The sequence below is a fragment of the Grus americana genome, chromosome 1 (genome assembly GCF_028858705.1).
Source record: "Grus americana isolate bGruAme1 chromosome 1, bGruAme1.mat, whole genome shotgun sequence".
Taxonomy (NCBI): domain Eukaryota; kingdom Metazoa; phylum Chordata; class Aves; order Gruiformes; family Gruidae; genus Grus; species Grus americana.
In genome coordinates, this window is record NC_072852.1 from 136,525,023 (window position 1) to 136,549,873 (window position 24,851).

At 40.6% G+C, this 24,851-nt stretch overlaps 1 protein-coding gene across 2 annotated transcripts in view; it reads right to left on the bottom strand.

The window, feature by feature from the left end:
- Positions 1 to 2,720: 2,720 nt before the first annotated feature.
- EGFL6 (EGF like domain multiple 6) overlaps positions 2,721 to 24,851 on the bottom strand; it is a 44,680-nt gene continuing 22,549 nt past the window's right edge. For both annotated transcript variants that reach the window (XM_054834665.1, XM_054834655.1), the window contains 5 exons: positions 18,424 to 18,753; positions 8,172 to 8,252; positions 6,166 to 6,252; positions 4,525 to 4,790; positions 2,721 to 3,317 (listed from right to left, as the gene is read on the bottom strand). In XM_054834665.1, coding sequence (XP_054690640.1) covers positions 3,222 to 3,317; positions 4,525 to 4,790; positions 6,166 to 6,252; positions 8,172 to 8,252; positions 18,424 to 18,753 — 860 coding nt within the window. In that variant the 3' untranslated portion in view covers positions 2,721 to 3,221. The remainder of the gene's footprint in view (positions 3,318 to 4,524; positions 4,791 to 6,165; positions 6,253 to 8,171; positions 8,253 to 18,423; positions 18,754 to 24,851) is intronic.

Consider the following 24,851-nt stretch of genomic DNA (forward strand, 5'->3'; position numbering starts at 1 on the left):
TAATCATCTTGTGGGAACATGTCTCAGCATTTCCATGTATTCACAGCTGACAAAACGAAATGTCTCCTTTAATTCTTTTGGCAGTTGAAGAGAAGTGATCGAAACCTTTTGTTATCCAAGATTAAGTGTTGAGTAGTTTTTGAAGGATGTAGTATAGATTTTGGTAATTAGCTAGAAGCTCTTTTTTTCCATTAACTTGTAGGCAGAGTACCATCTCCAAAGTTTACTATCAGACTTAAGAGTCGCAAATGATGTTATCAAAGTTCAAGCCACTTGATTATAGCATACTTGTAACATTTTCAAATACTCCCAGTGCAGTTTCCTTGCTGTCTAAAATAATCAAGCAGATAATGGATTTCACATTTCACACTAATGGAAATCTCTCAAGAAGATTTTGAGGCATTAATGACTGTGGGCATAATACGCCCTTTAACTGTCTTCATCTGAAGGAGAAACATGCAGCTTTTGCCCTGAGCAGTTGCATCTTTTGAATGAATGTTGCAAACAGTACCAGTTAATCTGCTGATGCGCTGATGTGGTTTATACGAATGTCTGTCCATAATGGATTTATTTCATTGCTTCTGCAGAAGCTATCTTTGAATTTATTCACAACAAAAAAGGTTTCAGTTTTGCTCTTCAGATCTCATTATGCTAGAATTATTTTTATGATCTGCTGTGATGCAAGTTAGCTTGTATCTGACAATCCATTGCAAACAAATGAGAAACAACCTCTGCATCTACAACAGAAAGCCTCGTGGCAGCTATTGCAATCTGTACTAATCTGTGCAAATAATTTTCTTACTTGTTCCATGAAATGCAAAATATTTTCTTTTTATCTTGTCTTTTGGATGGAATGCTGCTGCTAAAGTAATTGTCACAGTCATGATTCATGACAGGCTAGGATTCAGCCAACAACAAATAAATATCAGCATATCTGGCACCATATCAGACCATGTTCACTGTGTTTACTCTCTATTGTTTGTCTATTGAGCAAATAGTCTTCAGATATTATGCCTTCCACAGGCAGTATTTATTCTTCCATGTCAAATAACTGCACATGCAAGAACTGCCTCACTGCACTTTTTTAGGTAGACTCGGTTTACTCTGAATATGTATTTCAGATATATCATTTGTAATGTAATGCTCGAGACCGTAACGATTTTTAGGTTTCTTAGGCTTCATGGGCACTGTGTATGTGTAAATTATTGCTGTTTGAAGCTAGACACAGAATTTGATTTCAGTAAAATTGATCTTTCATTTTCTCAGTCTTCAGTAAGGGTAGTTCAACTTCAGAGAGTCAGACGAGGAGGAGTGAGTCCAGAAAAATACTTGTTTCACTTTTCTGCCTCATTGTGACCAGGTTCTTCAAGCATCCTGAGATCACGGTCAGCATCCTATCCACCACTGAGGGAACTTTCCCCTCACTTTGAAACTCCCAGAGTCTTTGCCCTGGGATTAAAGAGTTTGGTTTTCTCAAGCCCTTATTCTGTCATTTCCTCAGCACTCCAAAGACGCCAGGAAAGAAATTCATGTGTCAAAGCTGAAGTCCATGTACAGTTCTCAGAGCACCTGTTTTGGAACATAAACCAGTTCTAACAAAGAACAAGAATTCCCTGGTTACATAGCTATTGTAAACTTCCCAGACATTTCCCATCTTGCTCACCCTTTCCTCAACTGTGTGCAAAGTACAAAAATACTGTGTTTCAACAAGAAATGTCTCAAGCATCCCTGACTTGCTTCATAGGTGCAATTCAAGGTGTTTGAACTTTTGTAGTTGTATTTTGTTAAAAAGCTTAGGTTCACATAGGTTGAATTCTTCAAGGTTCTTTAGTGTTGTTCTATAAAATTCTTTTCAGTGGTTTTGGATGTCGTCTTCTTCATACAAGAAACAGAGTCACTAATAATAATCAACAAGCAGTGAACCTAGAAGGGGATAAACAGTGCTAACCAAGAGGAAAATGTACACACGCACGTTTAACTGAGCGTTGCCTGAACCAGGGCTTCTCCATGGGCAGCTCTGTCCTCTTGGGGTTCAGATCATTGGGTACTTTCAGAAGAGATCACAAGATGGAAGAAGATGGTCTTGTTCTCCACAGCATTGTCATTCAACGTCTTTTCAGAAAAGGTGGAACCTGGATTCTAGACCCTCCTCAAACCTGTACATGTATGTGTACGTGTACATGTACGCATACAAATGTGTGTGCAGGGGTGAGTGTGGTGGGGGGTGGCAGCTCCCAGTTTGTGGGAGACGGTTCTGCTCCCCTCCCAGCTCCTGGGGATGGCAGATAGTCTCCATCCATTTTGCTGAGGTTTGAAGGGACGTGAGAGAACTTGCAACAAAGGTATTTTTTTTCCAGTTGTGTAAGAAGGAGCCTTATTGTGTGGCCACTAGGCTATAGTGTCTACTGGAAGATGAAAACCATTCTTTCACACCTCTGTGGGGTAAAGTAGGCCTGCAATCCGGCAGGAACCAATTTGTTCCTAAAGATCGGTACATAATGTGAAGTTTCTTAAGTGCTAATAATGGGTCATTCTTTTGGTTCTTTTTTTCAGTGCCAGGTGGTAACATCATCTGTTACTGATGAACATTAAATGCTTACAAAACTCTAAAGGGATGATTTCTAAAGAGTGATTTGTGTGACACAAAGACACTGATGACAAACAAGGTATTTTACATACTTTATTAGTAATGAAAATACTCCTCAAAGACGTAACTCCACTTACAGCTTGCTTAGCTCCATCAAGAAGGAGATAAAGCTCCTCTCTTTCTTCTTACTTGTTGAATAGATTGAATATCTACACACAAAGTAAGAAGTTAAAATTATGTCACCAGAAGTAGTAACATCCTCTTAAATACTGCTTTATATTCTTGTGGAATAGAAGAAAAGAAACAGAAGACTTAAGAATAGCCTTGAAAAGAACTTTAAGGAATAAAAGCATGTAGAATTTGTAAAAAAGCTAGACAAATAATACTTTAGAAACCCTGACCTTGAATTAGAAAATACAGTAGTGCGACACTCAAAGCATGTATTAGAATAACTCAATAAAAAGTGTACTCTGCATCTTGCACGTCAGTTTTTCTGTTTGCATTGCTGCATTAAGTTCAAGGCACAGCTTTTATGGTTTTGGGGTTTGTTACAAAGGAAATGATACAAAAATACACTACTAGTAAGGCAAATATTAAAAATAGGATTAAGTCTGGTATACTCAGATAGCCATTATCAGGTATCTTCTGGGCATAGACCAGAAATTAGTATAACATTGTCCACTCCAATTTCTCCGGTTTTGCCCTTGCCACGTTCTGATTCAAAAGTGACCTGCCAGAAGAAAAGAGATGTATTAACAGTGAAAATGTCGTTTATCCAACCATTTAGTAACTCTTAATTACTTATAATGCTAAATCTGAGGAATGTTTTATCACAATACAGGACTTAATGACTTAAATCCTTGCAGTTTTTAGAGTTTCTGTGTATTATTTGAACTAGACATAATCCTCTGTGCAGATTTACAATATGAAATGTATTCCTTTAATAAGATTACTTATTTTCATTGTACAAAGAAAATGCAAATCAAGTGAAATCCTATTATAATAATGTAGTTTTATCACAGTATGTGATGTTAGTGCACTTCATTTCTTGAAGACATTACAACTGTTCATTTTCAATCTATTTGGATCCTTAGGTTTTGGGTGTATATACTAAATATACATTTACTCTCTTTATATAGTATGTGTGTATATATATAGAGAGAGAGAGTATAGTATGTATACTATACAGAATTGGTTCATTTTTATGAATAGGATGCCTGGGGTTTTATTTTGCAGTCTGATTCTCATTTATGTAAGGGCTTTTCTACATCGTTCCAGCAGTGCAAAGAACCTTGAAAAAGGCTTGCATTTCATTTATACTCACAGTATTCAATTATACAGTAGAAGCCTTTACACAGCACTGAAAATGTTCAGTCACATAAATGAAAACTAGACCCTAAAATTTCAATGAGAAATTCATTGAAGTCCTGACTGAGGCAGTTTTCAGGGATACATCAGTACACAGTGCTCCCTGTTGGGCAGTATGTCCTTCTCCTAAGGTGACTGCCCACCCTTGATTATACACAATGTCTCCCTTTGCTGTAATGGTCTGGTTCAGTGTGGTTTGAGAGCATCCTCCTCTATGAAAAGGAGAATTTTCATTTTTACAGGCATGTATGTATGCTTCTGTTGCATGAGATATTAAGGAGAGATTTTGATTGCTTGTGTTAATTTACGATCTCATGCAGCTTTTTTACAAAATGACAGGATTACTGGCATCAGCGTCCTAACCAACTGGAGTAATTCAGTTCTGACTTTACAACCAGATAATAACTTTTCTGTCTCCTAAAATGTGTGCTCCTGTTTCCCATTTCAGATAAGCCTTTCAATTGCCAGGAAGTGATGCCTATAAAACAGTTGGCGGAACACTTGAGGATTAGGAAATTAAGCTGTTGTGTCAGTTATGGCAGTTGGCTTAAAAATTGTATTATACTTACACTGTTGGTTGTTTCAGCCCCCTGAAATATCTCTATTTTTCCAGTTCTCCACCTTTCATCTTTTCCTTTGTTCTGCTCCCAGACAGGAGCAGTTTTTTTGTTTGCCAGGAATACTCGGAGTTTCCCCACTCTCTCACCAGCAAGCCGGTAACTGAAAATCAAGCAGTAGCTGCTCTTTGGTTTGAGGCTGGTGAGGAGAAGGGTTAGACGCCCCATATCCTTCTTGTGCCCCACAAAAGCTGGAACTGCCATGTAGTACCCATCGCCTTTTAAAAAAAAGAAAAAGGAAAACCCATCTTCAATGGACTTGTGTTATTTATTAGCAAATTCAATACCTATTTGCTAAGAAAATACATGGAAGCTGCGTTACTTGATTAATTTAGAATCAGACTGGAGAAAAGCAGCAGGGAGTGTACTTTACAAGGAATAAGCTTGCACTGTTGGCAGTCAGATCAGTTTACAGAGGAGATGAGTTACTATTTCCTTGGCAATTACAGACATTCTTCCTTGCACTATCTTTTAAAGGCAAAACCATCTCAGTTTTTCTAATGTAACAGCCTGAAACATGCTGCTCTGCCTCTGTGGTCAGACCATTTCCAGTACCTGAGGTAGCTCAGTACTCTCTCCACTGTCCTCTGCAGTGATGACAAACTCAAAAAGGAACTGATAGCTTATTCCCAAAATCCTGGATGACCAATGAAATGAGAGAGACACACAAAGTGATAAAGGGATAAAACATCTGGGCCCATAAATAAAGTCACAATCAGCAGATCTAAGTTTGGAGAGATGGGGTAAGGTCAGGGTAAGTTCTTCCTGGAAGTGACAGGACAGAGAACAGAACTGGGGAAAAGAAAATACATGGAGCAGGAGAGGAAGGATTAATTAAGAAAGACTGGGATGGAAAGACTGAGGGAAGAGGGAGAGAATGTGTGTAGGAACTGGAGCAAGTGGCCAGCAGGATCTGCAGGATCCACCAGTCCCTACTGCAGCAGCTTCTGCAACATTTCGTGTTGCAAGGGAAGAGACATCCTTTCAAACAAGTTTCTTCAGCCACACTTTTTTATATTCACCCGCACAGCAGTCGCACATTGCACTCGTGGAGCTCTTTCTCAGGTTTTAGCAGGCCTGCTGTCGGTACCAGGTCAGGTATCGGTTGTTCTCGAATAGCCCCCTGCCCTTGGCTCATTCTGAGGAGTGCCATCACTAGTTGGTCCTGCAGAGTTTGAGATTTCTGAGCAGTTACCACAGTGCTGCCTCAGCCCTGTGAGTGACTACATTGCCTCATCCAGCTAAATGGCAGACGTGGGGTTAAATGCCCTACCAGTCTTGGAGAGACACAACGCGTAACTAATAACATTTCCATTGCCTTGTACCTTGCAATTCTGAACAGTTATATTCTAATAATTTTTCTCATCTTTTGATTCGTTTATGTTGAAATATGTTGCTGATTACCAGTTGCCACTGGATATTTCAAAGACACAATTTCCGCTCCCAGCATTCCCTGACTCCTTTTTTCTTTTATAAAGATAACCCACTAATAGGAAAGCTAATTACTCATTCTCGTTTCCCCTCCATCCCCCTTTTTTTGGAGGCGGTGAGCCATCAAATCAAAGCATAGCTAGAGGACAGATATTTAAATACCTCTATCTCGATCAGCAGGATTCCAGTCAAAGTCATCATCAACATCTTGTTTCCAGTCGCAGACCCCTCGACTGAAGCTGCAATCAACTGGAAAAAAAATTGGCAATGGAGACTCAGAGATAAGAGGAACACTATCACATAAGTACGATTTGTTCTTTATTCAATCAGTTAGGAATGTATAGGTCATTCTAAAATTATCTACAATTTCAGTTCAGATAGTGTTGACCTAGATTAAATTGCAAAAAAGCAAAACATTAGAATTTATGTAGCAATTCTTTCTTTTAACTCACAGGAGAATCTGTTGTGTCTTTTTACTGCCAATCTTCCATCTGCACATCAGTTTATATGCTGTGACCTCTGTATATTGAGTGCCTGCTGATCACCAGGTATAGTTGGAGGTGTTAGTTTTGAACTCTGGCATCATAACTGGTTTGGGATCTGCCAACTTCAGAGCTTTCCTCTCTCCATTTGTTACACTGCTGTAGTTGTAATCAGCTCAGATGCTCAAGCTCCAGTTCTATCCATTGAAAGAGAGAAGCTGGCCTCCCATGAGAGGAATCCTTTATGTCAGCACCTGATACTCATACTACATGGAGCTGGGAACAGCCCAAATCAGTTGACCTTTAGAGTATACTGAAAAAGGGTGTCACCCAGAGCGCACCACAGCCTTCGCGACTGTGCAGATGAAAAGCATTACATACACAAAGCACCACTGCAATGCAAGCATGACAGATCAGATTAATATGCAGCCATCTGAATTTCCTCAGAAAGAAGCATCCTTTTTGTTCTTTTCATGTATCATATTTCTTATCGTGAGACAGAGAAGTGCACTACATGGCATTTAGAGAGCTTTACTGTATAAATCCATTGTTTCTGAGATGAGTGCTTTCTGAATTGGAAAACCCCCAGTATCTTATTCTTAGTGTCAGCAAGTACATCTGTCAGTTTTGTTTTGTTTTGTTTTGTTTAAGGTTTGGAAGTATCTGTGGATTGTTTTGGGGTGAAACCCACCTTGTCCTATAAATAATCTCAGGTACAGCCAATCCCAACATTTCAGCCCCTGCCCACCTGGCTGGTAACTCCCCAGGAGGATGCTGCTGCCCTGTAAATGCATCAGCTCAATACGATCTCTCAGTCCCCTCCTTTTGGATTCTGCTTTTTTCCATGGCTCTCATAAGCAAGTCCTTATAGTCACCTTCATGATTCTGTCCATCACAGGGAAACTGCTTCTTACCAGGAGAGAGGGCGACAGTGCCCTTTGATCTGCCTTTATGCTCTGCTTTGACCAGAGCTACATTGCAGTCTGCTACAGTTCCCAACAGGCAGTGAAGTTTTCGGTTTGAAAGTGCGTGAAGCAGTTTCATAAGGCATGGCAGAAGCTTAAGTTGTGTACATAAATTGACAGGTCTTGTCAATTTGTATGCTCCCCTGAATGATTTTACAACAATTTCTTAATGTGAGAAAGAACAGGTAGTAACATCTTACTCTGATATCCATAGGACTTACTGATAAACTGGGAACTATCATAAATTCATAGCCAGGCTATTTAAGATTCAGGGTAAATATTTATTCAGTCTTGTTCAGGGGAAACTCCTATTGACTTCAGACAGAGGACCAGGAGAAAAACCAAGAGAATATGGCTGAAGGACATTGGCACATTGTTACGTGCTATGCAACACTCTTCTAACATGATTTCATTTTGCAGATGATAGAAATGACTATTTTTTCATGACTATGAAATAAATCAAGTGAAATTCAATTGCAAGTCAAGTTTCAATGGAGGGGAACTTTCTATACATGGCTTATAAACAGTTAAAAGGACAAAAAACCAGCTTCTCACATTGGAACTGGCAGAATGGTTTGGCCAGATACTGTAGGTATGGCACTCACCAAACTTTTGTTTTATGTGAAAGGCTTTTAAACTGGTTCTGGCTTGGCTAATATAGGTTGTCATGAAAACATGCAATATGCAGGAAAATAAATACTGTAGAATAAAAATAATCTACCTTCTTGCTCTGGTCTCAACACTGGAACTTTCCTCTGTGCCAGGACAGGGCCGAAGGCAGCTGCTTCTTTCACCTTGGGAACTAGGGAAAACAACTTGTCAAGTGCTGAGTCATCACGGGAACAGAAAATGGAACTTTATTCTTGTATACCAGTTGCCATCATTTATTTAAATAACTCAATGTATGTGTTTTCCACTCCACCACCAAACTCACATTCCTAACCCCAGTTAGCTGCTAACTCTGAATTTTAAAATTTAACTTGCTGTTTTCCACAGCACTGTGCCTTCTAAGCTGTGGGCAACGGAGCAACGAGATTCACAGGGTCATAAGACATTGAACATGATCTTTCTTTGGCACGGTGATCTGCTTTCTTGCTACAAAACTTCAACTAATGATTGAAGTACCTGAACTCTACCAGACAACAAAGACAACGACTCAACAGCTTGGCAGCACTTTGCCAACAGCAGCCTCAAAAAATGGGTAATGTCAGAGACTTTGTGAAAGCCATAAACATCAAAGGCCCACAGCTTCAGGTAAGTGATAGCTGGTACTGCTGTACCCCAGGAAATTATTTTTCTGAAGCTGTACTCTCTGCTGGGGTACATGTTCTCCTGCAAACCTGATCAGCTCTGCTGTCTGTTGGGAAGGAAGGGTGCAGCAACTGCCCTACCTCTTTCTCACCCTCCCTGCAACAACTGACAAGCACAGCCTGATGCTTTGATAACCAGACCTGGTGGAAACCCCCAAACAAGTTCTTTTGTAAAAACTGGTTGACATGTCTTGTACCAAACTGGAAGAGTGGGTACAGCAGCACAGTCAATGAATGTTAGGTGCCCTCTCGAAGATAGAAATCATAGAATAGAATCATAGAATCATAGAATCATTAAGGTTGGAAAAGACCTCTAGGATCATCAAGTCCAACTGTCAGCCCAACACCACCATGCTTACTAAACTATGTCCCGAGGTGCCATGTCTACACATTTTTTGAACACCTCCAGGGATGGTGACTCCACCACCTCTCTGGGCAGCTGGTTCCAATGCCTGACCACTCTTTCAGTGAAGAAATTTTTCCTAATATCTAATCTAAACCTCCCTGGCACAACTTGAGGCCACTTCCTCTTGTCCTATCGCTTGTTACTTGGGAGAAGAGACCAACACCCACCTGGCTACAACCTCCTTTCAGGGAGTTGTAGAGAGCAATAAGGTCTCCCCTCAGCCTCCTTTTCTCCAGACTGAACAACCCCAGTTCCCTCAGCCGCTCCTCATCAGACTTGTGCTCCAGACCCTTCACCAGCTTCGTTGCCCTTCTCTGGACACGCTCCAGCACCTCAAAGTCCTTCTTGTAGTGAGGGGCCCAAAACTGAACACAGTACTCGAGGTGTGGCCTCACCAGAGCTGAGTAAAGAGGCACAATCACTTCCCTAGTCCTGCTGGCCACACTATTCCTGATACAAGCCAGGATGCTGTTGGCCTTCTTGGCCACCTGATACTAGCCTAAAGGAGGTAGTTACTCAAGAAGCACTATTTTTCAGCAGCAGCCTCAGAGACCAAAGCAAAACCTCTCCTGTCTGATGAACTACAAAGCCACAGAAGCTTGTTGAAAACTCTTATTTATTTGAAGTAATACTCTAAAATACTCTATTTTTAAAGTTCTGTGATTAGCTTCTTTTGTACTATTTTCAGTGATTAATAGAGAAGTGCATTCATTAAAAATAATTATAGTCTCAACTTCTTTGTGCAGAACCTGTGTAAGTAACTAATCATACAGGAGACAAGGGAAGATCTGCTTTCACTGGCAGAGGATTCTATCCTTTGCAAACACATAGGCAGATGATATCTATGGCATATACATATACACCTATGAAAACAGGAGGAGCTTAAATGTGCCATTTTAGAAGAGGAGGGAGGGAGGCTCCTTTGGATTATTGCTTACAGAAGGTGTTAGTGAAAAGCCTGACAGACTGAAGTTCACTTTTCAGCCACACCACATGGGCAGCAGTGCTAAGAAAAGCTCAGGCTTCCTCGACAGTGCCAGATGATAGGGGCTATGGAAACGGCAGTTACTTTTCCCTACTCCACATTGTATCATAGATGCTGTTAGAAAGTCGCAAATGCCAAATATTTTAAAAGTCATTACTTTCACATGCATGCACATTTGTTCAGTGCGCAGTTTGTTCCCATGAGTTCCAGTGAGCTAGGGCTTTCCACTGAAATACTTTAACATACTCACAGTCGTAAGCACATACTCAATTTTAAGCATATACTTACAACCCACTGCAATCCAGAGCCTCCTAGCACCATAAAGACTATGCCATCTACTTAACCTTTCTTCTCCTTCAAAACTGTCAAAAATTGCCCTGCATGTACACCAGAGAAAACACACGCTAATGAAGAGGCCCTGGAGGCACTTCCAGAGGTGCTGAATTGAGCCGAGAAAGGAGACTCATGCAATCTTACGAGCTTTCTGATGAACTGCCAGGAGCGTGTCCTCTCTTGTTGCCCTTGCAGCCTTCCCCTCACCCGGACCATTGCTTAAATCACCTGGATAATATTCTTACTTAAGGCAAGGATTAATATATCTTTCTCCAAATTAATATATGTCTACATGTACACATTTAGGAACAGGCACACAGAGATTAAGTGTTAAGTTTACTGTCATGCCATAAACTTGGCCTCATACCTAGTGAAAGAGGCTCAGGCTGTGAAAACGCTTGCCAAAATGAAGAGAGCTATTAAAATATGATCAGTTCTGGAAAGAGTGGAGTGATTTAACAGAAGACAACAGCTGCCAGAATGATTTATTCATTGAGTTATTGAATTACACTTGAATTCACTTGAGGGATATACATGCAGGTGTAGCTGTGTGCTACAGATGCTTCAAGTGAAGAACTGTCATGCACATAAAAAGAGCCAAATTTTGTATCCAAATCTATTTTTGTTTTCAGTGTCTGGCACTACACTCAGGTTCTCTACTTACTGGAAGATATCACCTGTGTATTATGAGAAACTGTAAGTTTCAGCTTACAGAAAGGTTTCATTGGACATAGCCAGGATGCAAAGTTTAACCCCTCCTAAGTACTAGGCAGGACTCAGCATGGCTCTTCTCAGCTCTTCTGCTGTCAAGTGGTGCTTGCAGAAAGGCATGCCTCGTCTCATGTTCCCTAAGAACATACTCTCACCAACAAAAGCTCACATACATCCCACTTCAGGCACACCAGAGTCCATCCTTCCTTCTGTACCCATCTACTTATCTGCAGCAACAGCTACTACATAATCTCTACATATAAAACCCTTTGTATCATGGTGCCACACAAGATGTAATCATAATACTCTTATGAGGTAAGATGGGTTGATCTTATGAGCAGGAACTAGTGGCAGAGAGAACTAATGCCCAGGTCTTCAGAGGTACCTATGTAACTACCTACCACCAATTCCATAGGAGCTGTGTCTATGAATGTCTGTAAAGAGCTGAGCATAAGTAAATTGGTGACGTTCTGGTTCTGAGAACAGCCACCTTGTTGCTGACACAGGTTCTTGCATTTGCAAGAAATTCAGTGTTGCAATCTGCGACATATATCTGAGTATTGCCCTGGTTCTGAGGAGGAGGAATCTCTTTGAGCCATGTTAGATGCAGTTTGTCAATTGTATTACACATCAGGAACTGCAGCAAGGAAAGAGACTTTCTGCAAAATAGAACAGTCTCAGCCAACTCTATCTAGCTAAAACTACTTCCATAAAAAACAACGGGACTCACATAAACCAACTCTGAAACTACTGAGGATGTCTGCAATCATGGAAACACTCCTTAGCAATAACCTCAGAAAATGAGAAAGCAGTGTTGAAAAGAAGCATCGAGACATTGATCTAGTACACACGTGCCTAAATAGACTGCCATGAAGGGAATTTAGAAACAAATTTATACGTGAAACTAGAATTACACTTTAAAAAACACCAGGCTTCCAGGAAGCAGTGCGCATAATCAAATAGATGAGTTTTGAAAGCCACCTCCTAGCCATCCCCCCTGTCAGGGGACCTTTAGATTGCTCAGTAAAGAAAGATAACAGACTGCCACTAAAAGAGCAAAAGAGCTAGTTAGGTTCAAGCATATCCTTTCATACAGAGCACAGCAGTGTCCTCCTAGAAGTGCAGGCAGGCACCAGTTCACTCCGCCTGTCAAACAGGTTTGTTAGCACTCGTCTGCCAGTTGCGCCAGCTCTGACTGACTTCTTGTTTGGAGCTGGCTTGCACCTGGCTGGCTTGGAGCACAACTGGAGTGAGCTCAGCTCCGCCTGGAAAGTAGAATCATAGAATCATGGAATGGTTTGGGTTGGAAGAGACCTTCAAAGATCACCTAGTCCAACCCCCCTGCAATGAGCAGGGGCATCTTCAAGTAGATCAAGTTGCTCAGAGCCCCATCCAACTGGACCTTGAATGTTTCCAGGACACGTAGTACCACGTAGATAGACCCTCAAGTCAGTCTACAAGTCAAATAAGGGCCAATGAGATCATGAAAGCAATAGGAAGGTTCAGGAGCACATCTGGAAAAGCACTGCTTTGTCTAAACTGCAGTATTAAAAGGTTCAAAGTGAAAGAAAAAAAAAAAGTAAAAAAAAAGAAGCCAAACTCCCAACAAGCTCAGTAGAATAGGTCTGTGGAGCACTGTTTTATGGGCACCCTTCAGAAACAGTACAAAGGCACTCGTAAGCAACTGGTAAGTGATTCTGTGGTGCTAGAGGAGCTTACGGAAAACACATAGATTTTCCTGTATGTGCACTTGGTTTCACCTCTCTGCTTTGCCAAGTGCTGTATAAAAAATTACTTATAGTGCATTTGGAAATGACTTTTTTGTCTGAAAAAATAGGGCTTGGTTTATAGCTTGGAAGTAATTTTCTATTTGTCTGCAGTAATGCATGTGCTATCCTTAAAGCTTTAATTCCTTTTTTTTCCTGTTAGTGGGACTGTATTTCTTATTAATCATCTGTGGCATCACACTGAGCTCTTGCTGAGGCAGCTATACTGGAAGAACAGATATATAGCAGAATATAAGTACCCGTGTATTTAAGCGTGCTAGTTGTGGGCAATGTGGTATATTTTTATTTCTTGTTATGGCTGGCTGATTTTTCTCTCCCCTGTAAAATGCCTGTGCCTGGTTTTGCCTAGGTAGTGTAGTTAGTCTAAATGTAAAAATAACACACAAAATTTGGGAAAAGTAACTCACCGTTGGTAATTCTAATACGTAGAATTCTAAAGTGCCTGAAACTGCAGGATGTGGGAACTCTCACAAAAATGGTGCTCACTGTCTTTCTAACACTGCTCTCTGATGTTCAAAGCCCATAAACCCTCCCCAGAAAACCAGAGTGGGCACTCTAAAAAAAACAAGCAGAGTGTAAGAGGCAGTAAAAAGAAGACTAGTTTCCTATATATATGGTATATCACTATGTCAGACTCAAAGGAGTATGCCACATCTCTGCTACCACATCCTCCTCTGAAAGAATTACTTTTGCCAGATGTCTGACATCTTTTGAGCCTTTTATCTATAGCTGTGGACTGAGCTGTGGTCTGAGCATTATTCACTCACACAGTGGTCTAATTATCAGAAAAGAATAAGAGGAAGAGCAAACATGCTGACTAACTAAGAGAGTGCTCTTGTTCAGAATTAAGAGTCTAGAACCTGTAAGAGGAACAGTCCACTTTTAGTATTGCCAAAGAAACCAGAAACCCAAAAGCTCTTTATCGTTCTTGGTGCTATCAAAGGAAGGGGCTCTGTAATTAACATAGCTGGCTACACAATACTATGGGAATGGTTTAAGCACGATCTGAGTTTCATAAACTGGTAAAGTACAGAATATGGAATTTAGTTGCAGTTGGCAATACCATTCTGGATTATGAATGGTACACGAAAAGCACCGAAATGTTAGAAAATGACAGAATTAAGGTTGTGCGCTGGAAGTTCACCTCTAGTTTGAGTGTAGCATCTGTACAGTCATTGCTTATATAAAGAAGCACTTTGGTCCACCTCTCTGTGTCTTCCTCCATATGCAGAAAGGACATTTCTCATACAGTGAGGAGCTTTCCAATACTTTGGTTTACTCTCATTTTCTATACATCTGCAATTTTTGCCATCAGTAGGTCAGAGTCCTGTTTATTAAACTGCACCTCGTACAGCAGGACAGGTTCTTCCTTCACACTGAACAAGGTAAGGATCCTATGGAAAATACTCATTTAAAGTAATTGCAGGCTGTATCATAAGGTATTAAAATATAAGAAGAAAAATTTAAGTTATCACAGATGACCTTAATTTTGACATTTCTTGAATGTTGGGGCCTTTGCTTTGCTATCTTTAACTACTGTGCTTTTAAAAATACCTGTGAGTAGTAGTTTTCATGAAGGTCCTGTATTTTGATAGTTGGCCTATTTTAATAATTTCAGTCTCCATATAATAATTCCTTTTTTCCCTACAGTATTTTTCCATGGCTCACTATATATTTATTATGTAGTAAAACTACTATGATAAAATAATACATAAATGTAAAAATAATTAGGATCTCTGAAAAGTGTGACCTGTCCATTTTTTCTGATTAACTACTCTTCCTAGAAGATAAACAATACCATTATTAATAATACAAAAGGCAGATGCTATGTGAATACTTGAGGGGATTATATGGAGGAACTTAATGTGGTAGTAAAGGAATCACTGCTGAATCGATATCAGCAGAGGGGGAAAAAACCCATGAGTAATTTTACGAGCTGTAAATTTGCGCTAATCATGTACTCCAAAGGATCATTCAAAATCATTAAAAATGAAAGTGTTTTTAAAGCCAAATGTTCAAGCAATTAAGTGCCTAAATCATGACTGAATTTTTATAGTAACAAGGATCAAGTATAGGATATGTAAATTTAAAAGGAAAGGAAACACAGTTAACATATGCAACCCATCCTGAAAGAAAAATGCAAATGGCACAATACCTTAAGTCCTATACATAGCTGGTATCAAACAAGAAAGCCATAAATAATGCAGAGTTCACATACTTAATGAAACTACATCTTGGGCATACTAGTATCCCTGTAGCAAGACGCACACCAACCTTCTGTCAGTATCCCCTGGCAAAATAAAATCTCTCTAGCATGTTCAGCATAAAAATCCCTTATATTAATAATGGAAAATTCCAGTCAAATGTGACTGGAACAAAGACAGTATAGACAAAACTACAGATAAAACACAGTGCTTTAATATTTTCAAACAATACTATTCATTGTGACTGCTGTCAGTTGTAGTGGCAATTTTGTAGAAACAAGTAGTCTCTGCCTAGCCTGGGTGTATGGTGTTCAAATGTCCTCGTTTGGTCGAGAAAGTCCTTGAAAAAGAATCTCACCAAACATCATGACAAAAATCTCTTGTATATTATTTGACTTTTCCTATGGACAAAGGATTTTCCCTGTGTGCTCTCACTGAAACTGAAAGCTGAGAAATGAATGCATTCCAAATAGCGTAGCACCGAGTACTCAACAGCAGTTGCATCAGGTCACGTAGCCCAGTACAGGAGAGCATGTTCCCCTTGTATCACCAGGCATAGAGACCAGAGCCCTATGGCCTTTTTTTCCAAAAAATATGGTGACCGTACTATAAGGGCACTATTTCTGGCAACCCTTCCCGACCTGTCCAAGCAGGTTACAGAAGAAACCTGTTGATATGTCTGAGCTACCTCCCTCAATCCATCCATCGCGGAAAGGCAGAAAGGGATAGGAGGACTGACTTGCATGATTTTATTTTTTTTTCTAACAGGCTGCCTTGCCTCACAATTGAGGAAGCAGAAAAGCCCACAGTCCTTTATGGCACAGAATTTTGAATAAATGTATCTATAACTAATAACAGTATTACTTATAAATATTTAATTTATTATTTAAGATAACTGTTAACAGAACCTATTAGTAGTATGCCCCTGCAATTCTGTTTGGAAAGAAAAGTTTTTTGTCCCAACAGAAATCACAACTACGAGGAAGCACACTCCTGCTGAGGGTAAATAGCCTTTCAGGTTCCACTAGCATTTTGCAGTTAATGAGTCAATCTTTTTGAGTCCTGCCCAGTCTAACCACATTTAGCTGAACACATCTGGTATTACTAGTGCTGGTCAATTCGCACTAGTCTTTTGGCACATGCAAGCTTCCCATCGACTTACCTTCGAGAAGAAGCTTGAGCATCTGAGAACCTAGTCTTAACAAAAGTCACCATATATATCGCAACTGTCTTCTGCTCACTTTCTCCATACTTTCTGCAAAATTATGGCCAGCTTTGGATCAATTAGCATGATTGGGAAGAGTCCTTCTTTAGGATAGTATTTCAGTGGAAGTGTGTGTGGAACAGAATTCTCTAAGTGTAAAAGTATGAGATTGGCCATCAGAAGACCTGGGGTTTATTGCTTCTTGTGAGAGAACAGAGGCTGTACATTTTCAAGAAGACTCTGCCTGTGCCTTCCCTATATAACCTTCCATTAGACAGCTGAAGACAGCTACAAGATCTCCCCTTAGCCTTCTCCTCTTAAGGCTGAAAAAAGAGTTGCTCTCAGCCTCTCCTCATGTACCATGTTCTTCAGGCCCCTGACCTTGGTGGAGCACTACTAGACTCATGCCAGTATGTCCTCATCTGTCTTGCAATGGAGAGCCCAAAACTGGACACAGCACCTCAGATGTGCTCTCACAAGTGCCAAACAGAGGGGAAGAATCACCTCCCTTTTTCTGCAAAGCTTCTTCCTAAGCAGTCAACTCATGTCTGTAATGTTGCACGAGGCTTTTCTCTCCCTTTGCATTTGCTTTTGTTGAACTTCATTACGTTCCTGCCAGCCCATTTCCACAGCCTGGCTAGGTCCCCCTTAATTGCAGCGCAGCACTTAAGCGTACGGGTCACCCTCCCCAGTTTGGTATTGTCAGTGAACTTGAAATATGCCATAAGCACTCACTGTTAACATTTGCAGGAAGGGAGGAGGCTGGTGAACAAAGACCCGACTTCACTCTGTTTATCAGCTTGCTAGCATGATTTGGGGAAGCAATATTAGTCTATATCCTTAGCCTGAACTGAAATAGACCAATTACCACTGAAAACCGAAAAAAAAGCAGTTCTAGAAGTATGCCTTTGGCAAAAAAGCTTGTATTCTCAAATGTATTTAGGTGAATAATCACATTTTTTTCTTGGCTTTCTTACAGTAGCACTATTACAGACCATTTTTCCAGAGGATTTTAAAATGATCTTTCCTTTAAAAAAAATTATACTTATGTGTCTTTTCAAATCAAATAACAACAATTTGAATGCTAACTTAAACTTCAATTGTGTTCATTTTATCACTATGAAATATGGTGCATAATTTTAATTACTGTGGGATAGTATTTATTGTTTTTCTATACTTTGGAAAAGAGAAAGTATCATGAATAAACTGTTAGTAGGGTGTATTTTTCATATTACATGTTTTTGCCACTACCTTGAAGAATGTTTGACTGAGACAGATGTACTAAAAGCCAATTAAAATGCTTTTGAAAACCTTAAAGAACATGGAAAGAAATTGCATAGCATACCAGATGATAGTTGGAAGAAAACACCTGAAAGCAGACTGAGGAAACCTATGTCAATCTTCCTGATAAATGACTAATGTCAGAAATTAAGCAAGACTCCTGCTCAAATACCATCAAACGCTTTAAATTGGAGAGTGTCCATTCAGATAAACTCCCACATTTAAACAAAAGGGATAAAAAACCTCTCTGTGATTCACATCATTATTTTTCTGTTGGCAATGACATGAACAACAGTCGTGCCTATTATATGGTCTATATTATTTGAAACACAAGGACACCAAAGTCTATGTTTTTCCTCTGAACAATGCACACTACTTAGGATGATGAGTATGCCTATCATGAATCAAAGCTAATTATTGTCTTATTCATAATGAAGCAGCACACTATCTTGTTTTGCTGGGCCTTCTGCTAAGAAAATGGGGAGAAGCTATGTGCTATGTCTAAGCTGCTCTGAAAGCACAGCCTGTGGAGCGCCGGTCAGGATGGTGCACTCCCTCTGTGATCACATTGACTGCAGATTCCCCTAAAAGGAAGATTCCAGTACCTTTAGTCTCACCAGTAGGTATGTTAGCTTTTCATTTTCTACAAGTAAATTCTGATTAAATGGCTGTAATGTTTTGTGATGATTTTGTTAGTGTTTATATATAATTTTACATTTAAACTAGATTTTTTTAAAAATGAAGAAACTTACAAAAGACATCTCCTCTAAGGCTTCGCTCATAGTCAATTTGATTCTCAAAAGCTTCCTTATCCTCTTCATCTGACTCTTCTGCCTTCTCTTCTGGAGTAGCTTCAGTTTCTTTCTCTTCCTCACTGTAGCTCCCACCAAGATCAATACCACCTTCATAGTCCAATAACTGCAAGTGGGTCTTAGAAGATGGTGTCACGGCTGGTTCTGGGATCACATTCTTGATTGTTTCATGCTTTTTCACACTGTTTTTATGTGCAAGAAGTTTCTTAATTGTGTCCTTAGCTGTTCCAGGGATTCTTGCCATTTCCTTCACTAACTTTTCAGGGATAACTAGAACCAAGAAGAAAATATTAAATATTCCTCTAAGGAATCATTCAGCAATGACAACATTTATAAATGGCACTATTGTGTCCTTTACAATGCACAGAGACCCATACAGCCAAATTCCCTACTATGAGACATAAGTTAGGCTCTGCACAGAACTGAATACGCATGCATTTAGCTCTGGTTGTACAGGCAGCCCTCTGAGTTGCAATGAAAAGACCAAAGCGAAACCTCTGTTGTAACCTCATTTGGACTCCTGTGTAACACAGGCTGTAGAGCCCCTTACGATAATTATTTTTGCACTGGAGATTCTGTAAAAGAAAAATTTAAAAATCATTCTTTCTTCTATTTGTGGACTACTAAAAAGTGTCCATCAAGGTGTGATTCCCTGCATAACAAATGTCAGCCCACTAGCAATGAGTATTTTTATTAGCTATCTTTTGTGAACTTCTCTGACCTAACTTTCCTTGCATGACAGGCTAAAAGCCACTAAAATGGAACATATTTTGAGAGGAGATACATCAAGCTTCTCTGTCACATTTCATTTAGCCGTAAGGGATATTTAGTCCTAAGGAGTAAACCCCAAAAATTCAGAGAGGCATCCAAGAATGCCTAATTATTATCTTCTTGCAATTCCAAGGTGGACTAGAACATAAATGTAAAATTTCCCGAGATTTTTACTATTTTATGATTCCTCTTGGCTACAAAATACTAAAAGGATAACCAGCCTTGTAGTATCTTGCAACTTTGGATTCTGCTTAGAAATACAAAGGCTGCCAGAAGTGAAAAACTTAAGAGGGGGATAAAAGTCAGTCAAGATTGTTCAAATCTGTAAAACAAAAGGAAAAAATCTGCATTTGGGGTTTTCCCTATTATGAAGTATAATGAAGTCAAATATCCTCTATATCCAGGCAAAAGCTTCAAAACATTAATTGGTAAAAGGACATTTTTACATTTACATGGCAGCCCCGATTTTCAAATCATGCCTTCCTTGTCAATGTATTGAGTTTCAAGACACAAGCCTTTTATGTCTTTTAAAATTCTATTTTTCTCTTTCTACGATCATCAAACTATGTTTGGATGCTTGAATGAGGGACATGTTTCATAGGAACTCATTTGAGGTTGCATTTCTAGGGATGTGGGGAGGCAGGATTAATTTTTCACCAGTGGTGGGATCCAGTAGCAGCACACAGGGCTCTTTTGAGACAGTATGTTGGCCAGCTTTCTCCATGTTCTCTTAAGATAGGAAAATTATCAGTTTATATGAAATGAGGAGAGATTTTAGTTACATATTATGAAAAACTTGCTTACTATCCTTGGACAGTAAAACACAGGAGCAAGCCACTTAGCTTATTTGAACTGCGTCACTAGAAGTTTCAAAAAATTGTTAGGCTACCATCTGTCATTAATATGCTGGATATGATCTGCCTCAGAGCAAAAGAACTGACTGATCTTTTTTAGTCCCTTCCAGGCGTACTCTTCTGCCATCTGACAAAGACTGATGGCTCTTTGTGCTGATGGCCAGATGATAACTGAGGGTTAAAGCCAGGACTACTTCGGGTCAGTTTGTTCGAGGTATGTGTACAGTACAAAGCAAATACAAAGGAGAAATTATGGCAGTACTGCAGGTGTGCGGCAACATCAGTCGAGGAACACCACTGTGCAAAACTAGGTCTGGAATGGTTTGTGTGACAAATATGCAAGTTTTAGAGAAGACACAAATCTGAGGAGTTCTAGTTTATGAGATGATCCCACCTCACCCTAAGGATTCCACTAGAGTTAACCAAGTCCCTACCTGTCAGAGTACCAGGGCTACTGAGGCGGAGAGTGTCCTTGGGGTTTAACATCCAGGCAATGGACTTTGAGCCTTGAGAAAATGAGGCTTTGGAATCAGCTCAGGATTTCGTGACTGTTGTGACATGACCAGTCAGTATGCAATTATATACTCAGCCCTCTAGTGCTGGCCACAGCCTGAATCTGTGTGGGTGAGGAAGAAGGACTGGTAAGCAGGATAGCATGACCATGTCAAAAGCTACTGACAGCCTTCTGCAGTTTGAGTCCTTTACGTGAAGTACCTAGGAAATAACGAGAGCCGAACAGTTCCAGAGTGCTGTACAAAAGCTCCTCCATTGATGGAGACTATCTCCACCAATGAACAGCCTTATATACTGCTTCCCATCATTGATTCTTGATCAGTATTGATGCTGCAGTTCCTACAGCCTTTTTGGATTGCAAATGGTGGAAGAAATCAGCTATTTTTATTTCCCTCTACTTTTGCTGTCTAGTGATTGCATTATCAGGGCAAGAATATGTTCCTATTTTGCTCCTCACTTTGTAATAATAAAAAATTCATAGTAGTATTTTCAGACAGATGGACTGGACTTGTAACCTTGGGTAGTACTTTTTTTGTGTGTTTCTTTTCATAGAAGCATAGCAGAAGAAAAAACACCAGCTAATAAAATAGAACCATAGTCTAGTAGGAAAAGAGGACAGTTCCCTGATTTTATATTCACTCCCTGAAAACACAATCCTATCACTGTGAATTTGTCACATTTCATTTATGGTAAATGCAACTGCATGCTATTTAGTATCCCAGGAACAGAATCGGACTCTCTTGGTGTACCGGAGCATTCAGGATTTTTGAGGCTGCAGTTGGAGGTATAAAGTAAACGGATGCCAATAAAAAAATAAATAAAAATTGAGGATTTTGTTATTCTTTCCTTTTGGATAAAACTTGTATCTTTGCTTGTCAGATACTTGCAAGTAAACTCTTTACTAATACTCCACTAAGTGAGCCTTTCCTCTGGAGGATGATGTCATGAAGGATGTAAGGTTCTCTGGGTCTAAACTCAATGCAGCAATAAAAATTAACAGGAAAGCTTCATTGCAAACAAATTTCCTCTTGACAATCAGTAACAAGAAACTTCAGGCTGTTAATAAAGAGGCTATGGAGATTTTCAAGCCAGGACTGACTGCTCAGCAAACCTGAACATCTGCTTTTAGTTTCTGCTTTGAAGTCTTCCTAGTGAAATGAAAAATTCTTACAGCTCAACATAATAACCTCTGTGGTGTCAGAAAACCAATCTCCTTGTATGCGCAAAACTAAGCAGTGCGGAAAATCAACTGTCAGGAGTGACAAAAATAGGGCAGTGAAAGTGTATAAATTCCCACACGCTTGGAGACTCCAGTTTGCTGCTGCAATATGAAAATCTGCATGCCCATGGGGACAAAGAGGGACTAGACACCAAGCATATTTTAGGATGTATCACTAGTATCCTTCTAATCTACGTTCAGCTTTAGAGTAGCCGGAGGTGCGGATTTAAGGCTTTTTATGTCTACCCTTAAATTGCAGGAGGAATAATCCAGTGTAAGGATACACCCCCTTAAACTCAGTCTGTTCTGTTGAATCCACTGCCTGTGGATATGCCTGAATGAACAGCTCACCTCCTCTGAGAATCTGGGGTGCTACAGCTGAGGCAGTGATTTTTCAGTACGCTTCGCCCCAAGACACATAAATAAACGCACAGGTGTTGCTCACAAACATTTGTGCATTTATCCGTCCATGTGATTGCATAGAGAATTTTGGAAAGTGAAATGAAATGTAGTGCATTTCATCCCAGTTTTTCTTTATGTATCTTCCATCAGGAAGCATGTAGATTAATGCCTCCTGCTCTTATACAGTTTGTTTTTATTGCCCTAGTATGAAAATATCTCAGCTTTCAGAGGTATTTTATTTCTTTGCATTAGAGAGAATTAAAGCGAGAGGTGGAAAAACAAAGGCAAATGGAGACTGAGGGCTAAAAGTAAATCTTTTCTGTCATGAGTTGCTGTACAAGATTATAAGACCACAGAAACGGCTTGGTGTAGGATGTCTAATGACCAAGTTGTGAATGTTGAGTTGTAAAAAATATAGAGAGAGCAGATGTCATCCCCTTGTCTCTGTGCTGCATTGTGTAAAGGGAAGTACTCAGGGGATGATACAGGAGAGGGACAGACAGTGATCCGTTTTCCTCCCACACACCCTGTGACCGTAGCTGGTGCTGGCTGGGGCTCTGAACATAAGGGGGCTGCAAGAAGAGACCGCACTGCTTCCACCTTCACACCTAGGAATATATTTAAAAACATGGTGAGAGACAATCCTAGGAGATTGGCTTACAAATCCTTTTGTAGCTTCCTTTGTAGCTTCTCTATATAAAAGTTGGAGAGGGGATAAGGCATACAGACAACTATTTACTACCTTAAGGGGGAGGCTATAGATGCGAGTAAAGATTAGATTAGCAGGACATAGTTTCAGAAATCATTCTAAAAGTTCTCAACCTCTTTTAGATCATCTTAAGAGAGTCTGAAAGCTTTCATAGATAGGTTAAAACACAGATTCTAGACTATTATTCTCTTTTAAGCACCATGGAATATCATCTACTGTGTTGGGTTTGCGTGGCAAGGTTTTGGTAGCGGGGGGGCTACAGGGGTGGCTTCTGTGAGAAGCTGCTAGAAGCTTCCCCTGTGTCTGATAGAGCCAATGCCAGCCGGCTCCAAGACGGACCTGCTGCTGGCCAAGGCCAAGCCAATCAGCGCCTCTGGGATAACATATTTAAGAAGAAGAAAAACACTTAGAGAGAGAGAGAGCTTTTGCAGCCGGAGAGAGGAGTGAGAAGATGTAAGAAACTCTGCAGACACCAAGGTCAGTGCAGATGGAGGGGGAGGAGGTGCTCCAGGCGCCGGAGCAGAGATCCCCCTGCAGCCCATGGTGAAGGCCATGGTGAAGCAGGCTGTCCCCCTGCAGCCCATGGAGGAAGGATGAGGGGGTGTAGAGATTCCACCTGCAGCCCGTGGAGGACCCCACGCCGGAGCAGGTGGAGGCACCCGAAGGAGGCTGTGGCCCGTGGGAAGCCCACGCTGGAGCAAGTTCCAGGCCAGACCGGTGGACCCGTGAAGAGGGGAGCCCACGCCAGGGCAGGTTTGCTGGCAGGACTTGTGACCCCATGGGGGACCCCACGCTGGAGCAGTTTGCTCCTGAAGGTCTGCACCCCGTGAGAGGGACTCCATGCTGGAGCAGGGGAACGATGAGAGGAGTCCTCCCCCTGAGGATGAAGAAGCGGCAGAAACACCGTGAGATGAACTGACCGTAACCCCCATTCCCCGTCTCCCTGTGCCGCTGAGGGGGGTGGAGGTTGAAGCCGGGAGTGAAGTTGAGCCCGGGAAGATGGGAGGGGTGGGGGGAAGTGTTTTAAGAGTTGATTTTATTTTCTCATTCCTCTACTCTGTTTTGCCTAGTAATAAATTAGATGACTTCCCTCTCTAAGTTCGGTCTGTTTTGCTCGTGACGATAATTAGTGAGTGATCTCTCCCTGTCCTTATCTCGACCCACAAGCTTTTTGTTGTACTTTTTCTCCCCTGTCTAGGGAATGAGGGGAGTGATAGAGCGGCTCTGGTGGGCACCTGGCCTCCAGCCAGGGTCAACCCACCTCATCTACCAATATATATTCCTATCCTGTTTCATTTCTAAAATTCTTACCATCTTATTTAGGGAAGGATGCTTTGAGAAATCAGGGCAAGTTCATCATGTCAGACTATGCTTAATACATGAGTACACCAGCCAGCCATGCTTCCAGTAGGAAATGTGGGATGTCAAAAGCCTAAGTGTTATTCATTCATTCAAGGATGACAGCAGTATTTGGCTCCATACTCAACTGAACTGTAAGCATCTCACCAGTGGTACGATCAGAATCGCTTTTTAAGCTTTGAAATTTTATTATGTTAAACCCAACTTTTCTCAGGACTGGCGAGTTAATAAGAAAGCAAAATCATGTACAGGGTTTAGAGGTTACCCTACGAGCAAAAAAGGAACATCAGTAATACGAGAGGCACAGAGAGAGTTGGCATGACTTTGCATTTCCCTTTAGATATCCAGCAAAGCATAATGCAGAATAGTAACCTCTGCTTCCAGCTGGGCAATAACAAGAGTGACATCCTTGAGCTCCTTAGAGTGATGCCTGAAGGTTGTAGGCTTCAAGTTAGTACTGCTTTTTCCTGTTATTTTGTAGTTTCCTACCAAAAAACTGAGTCAAAAATAGGTTCATTTTTCCCCCAGGAATCCTAATTGC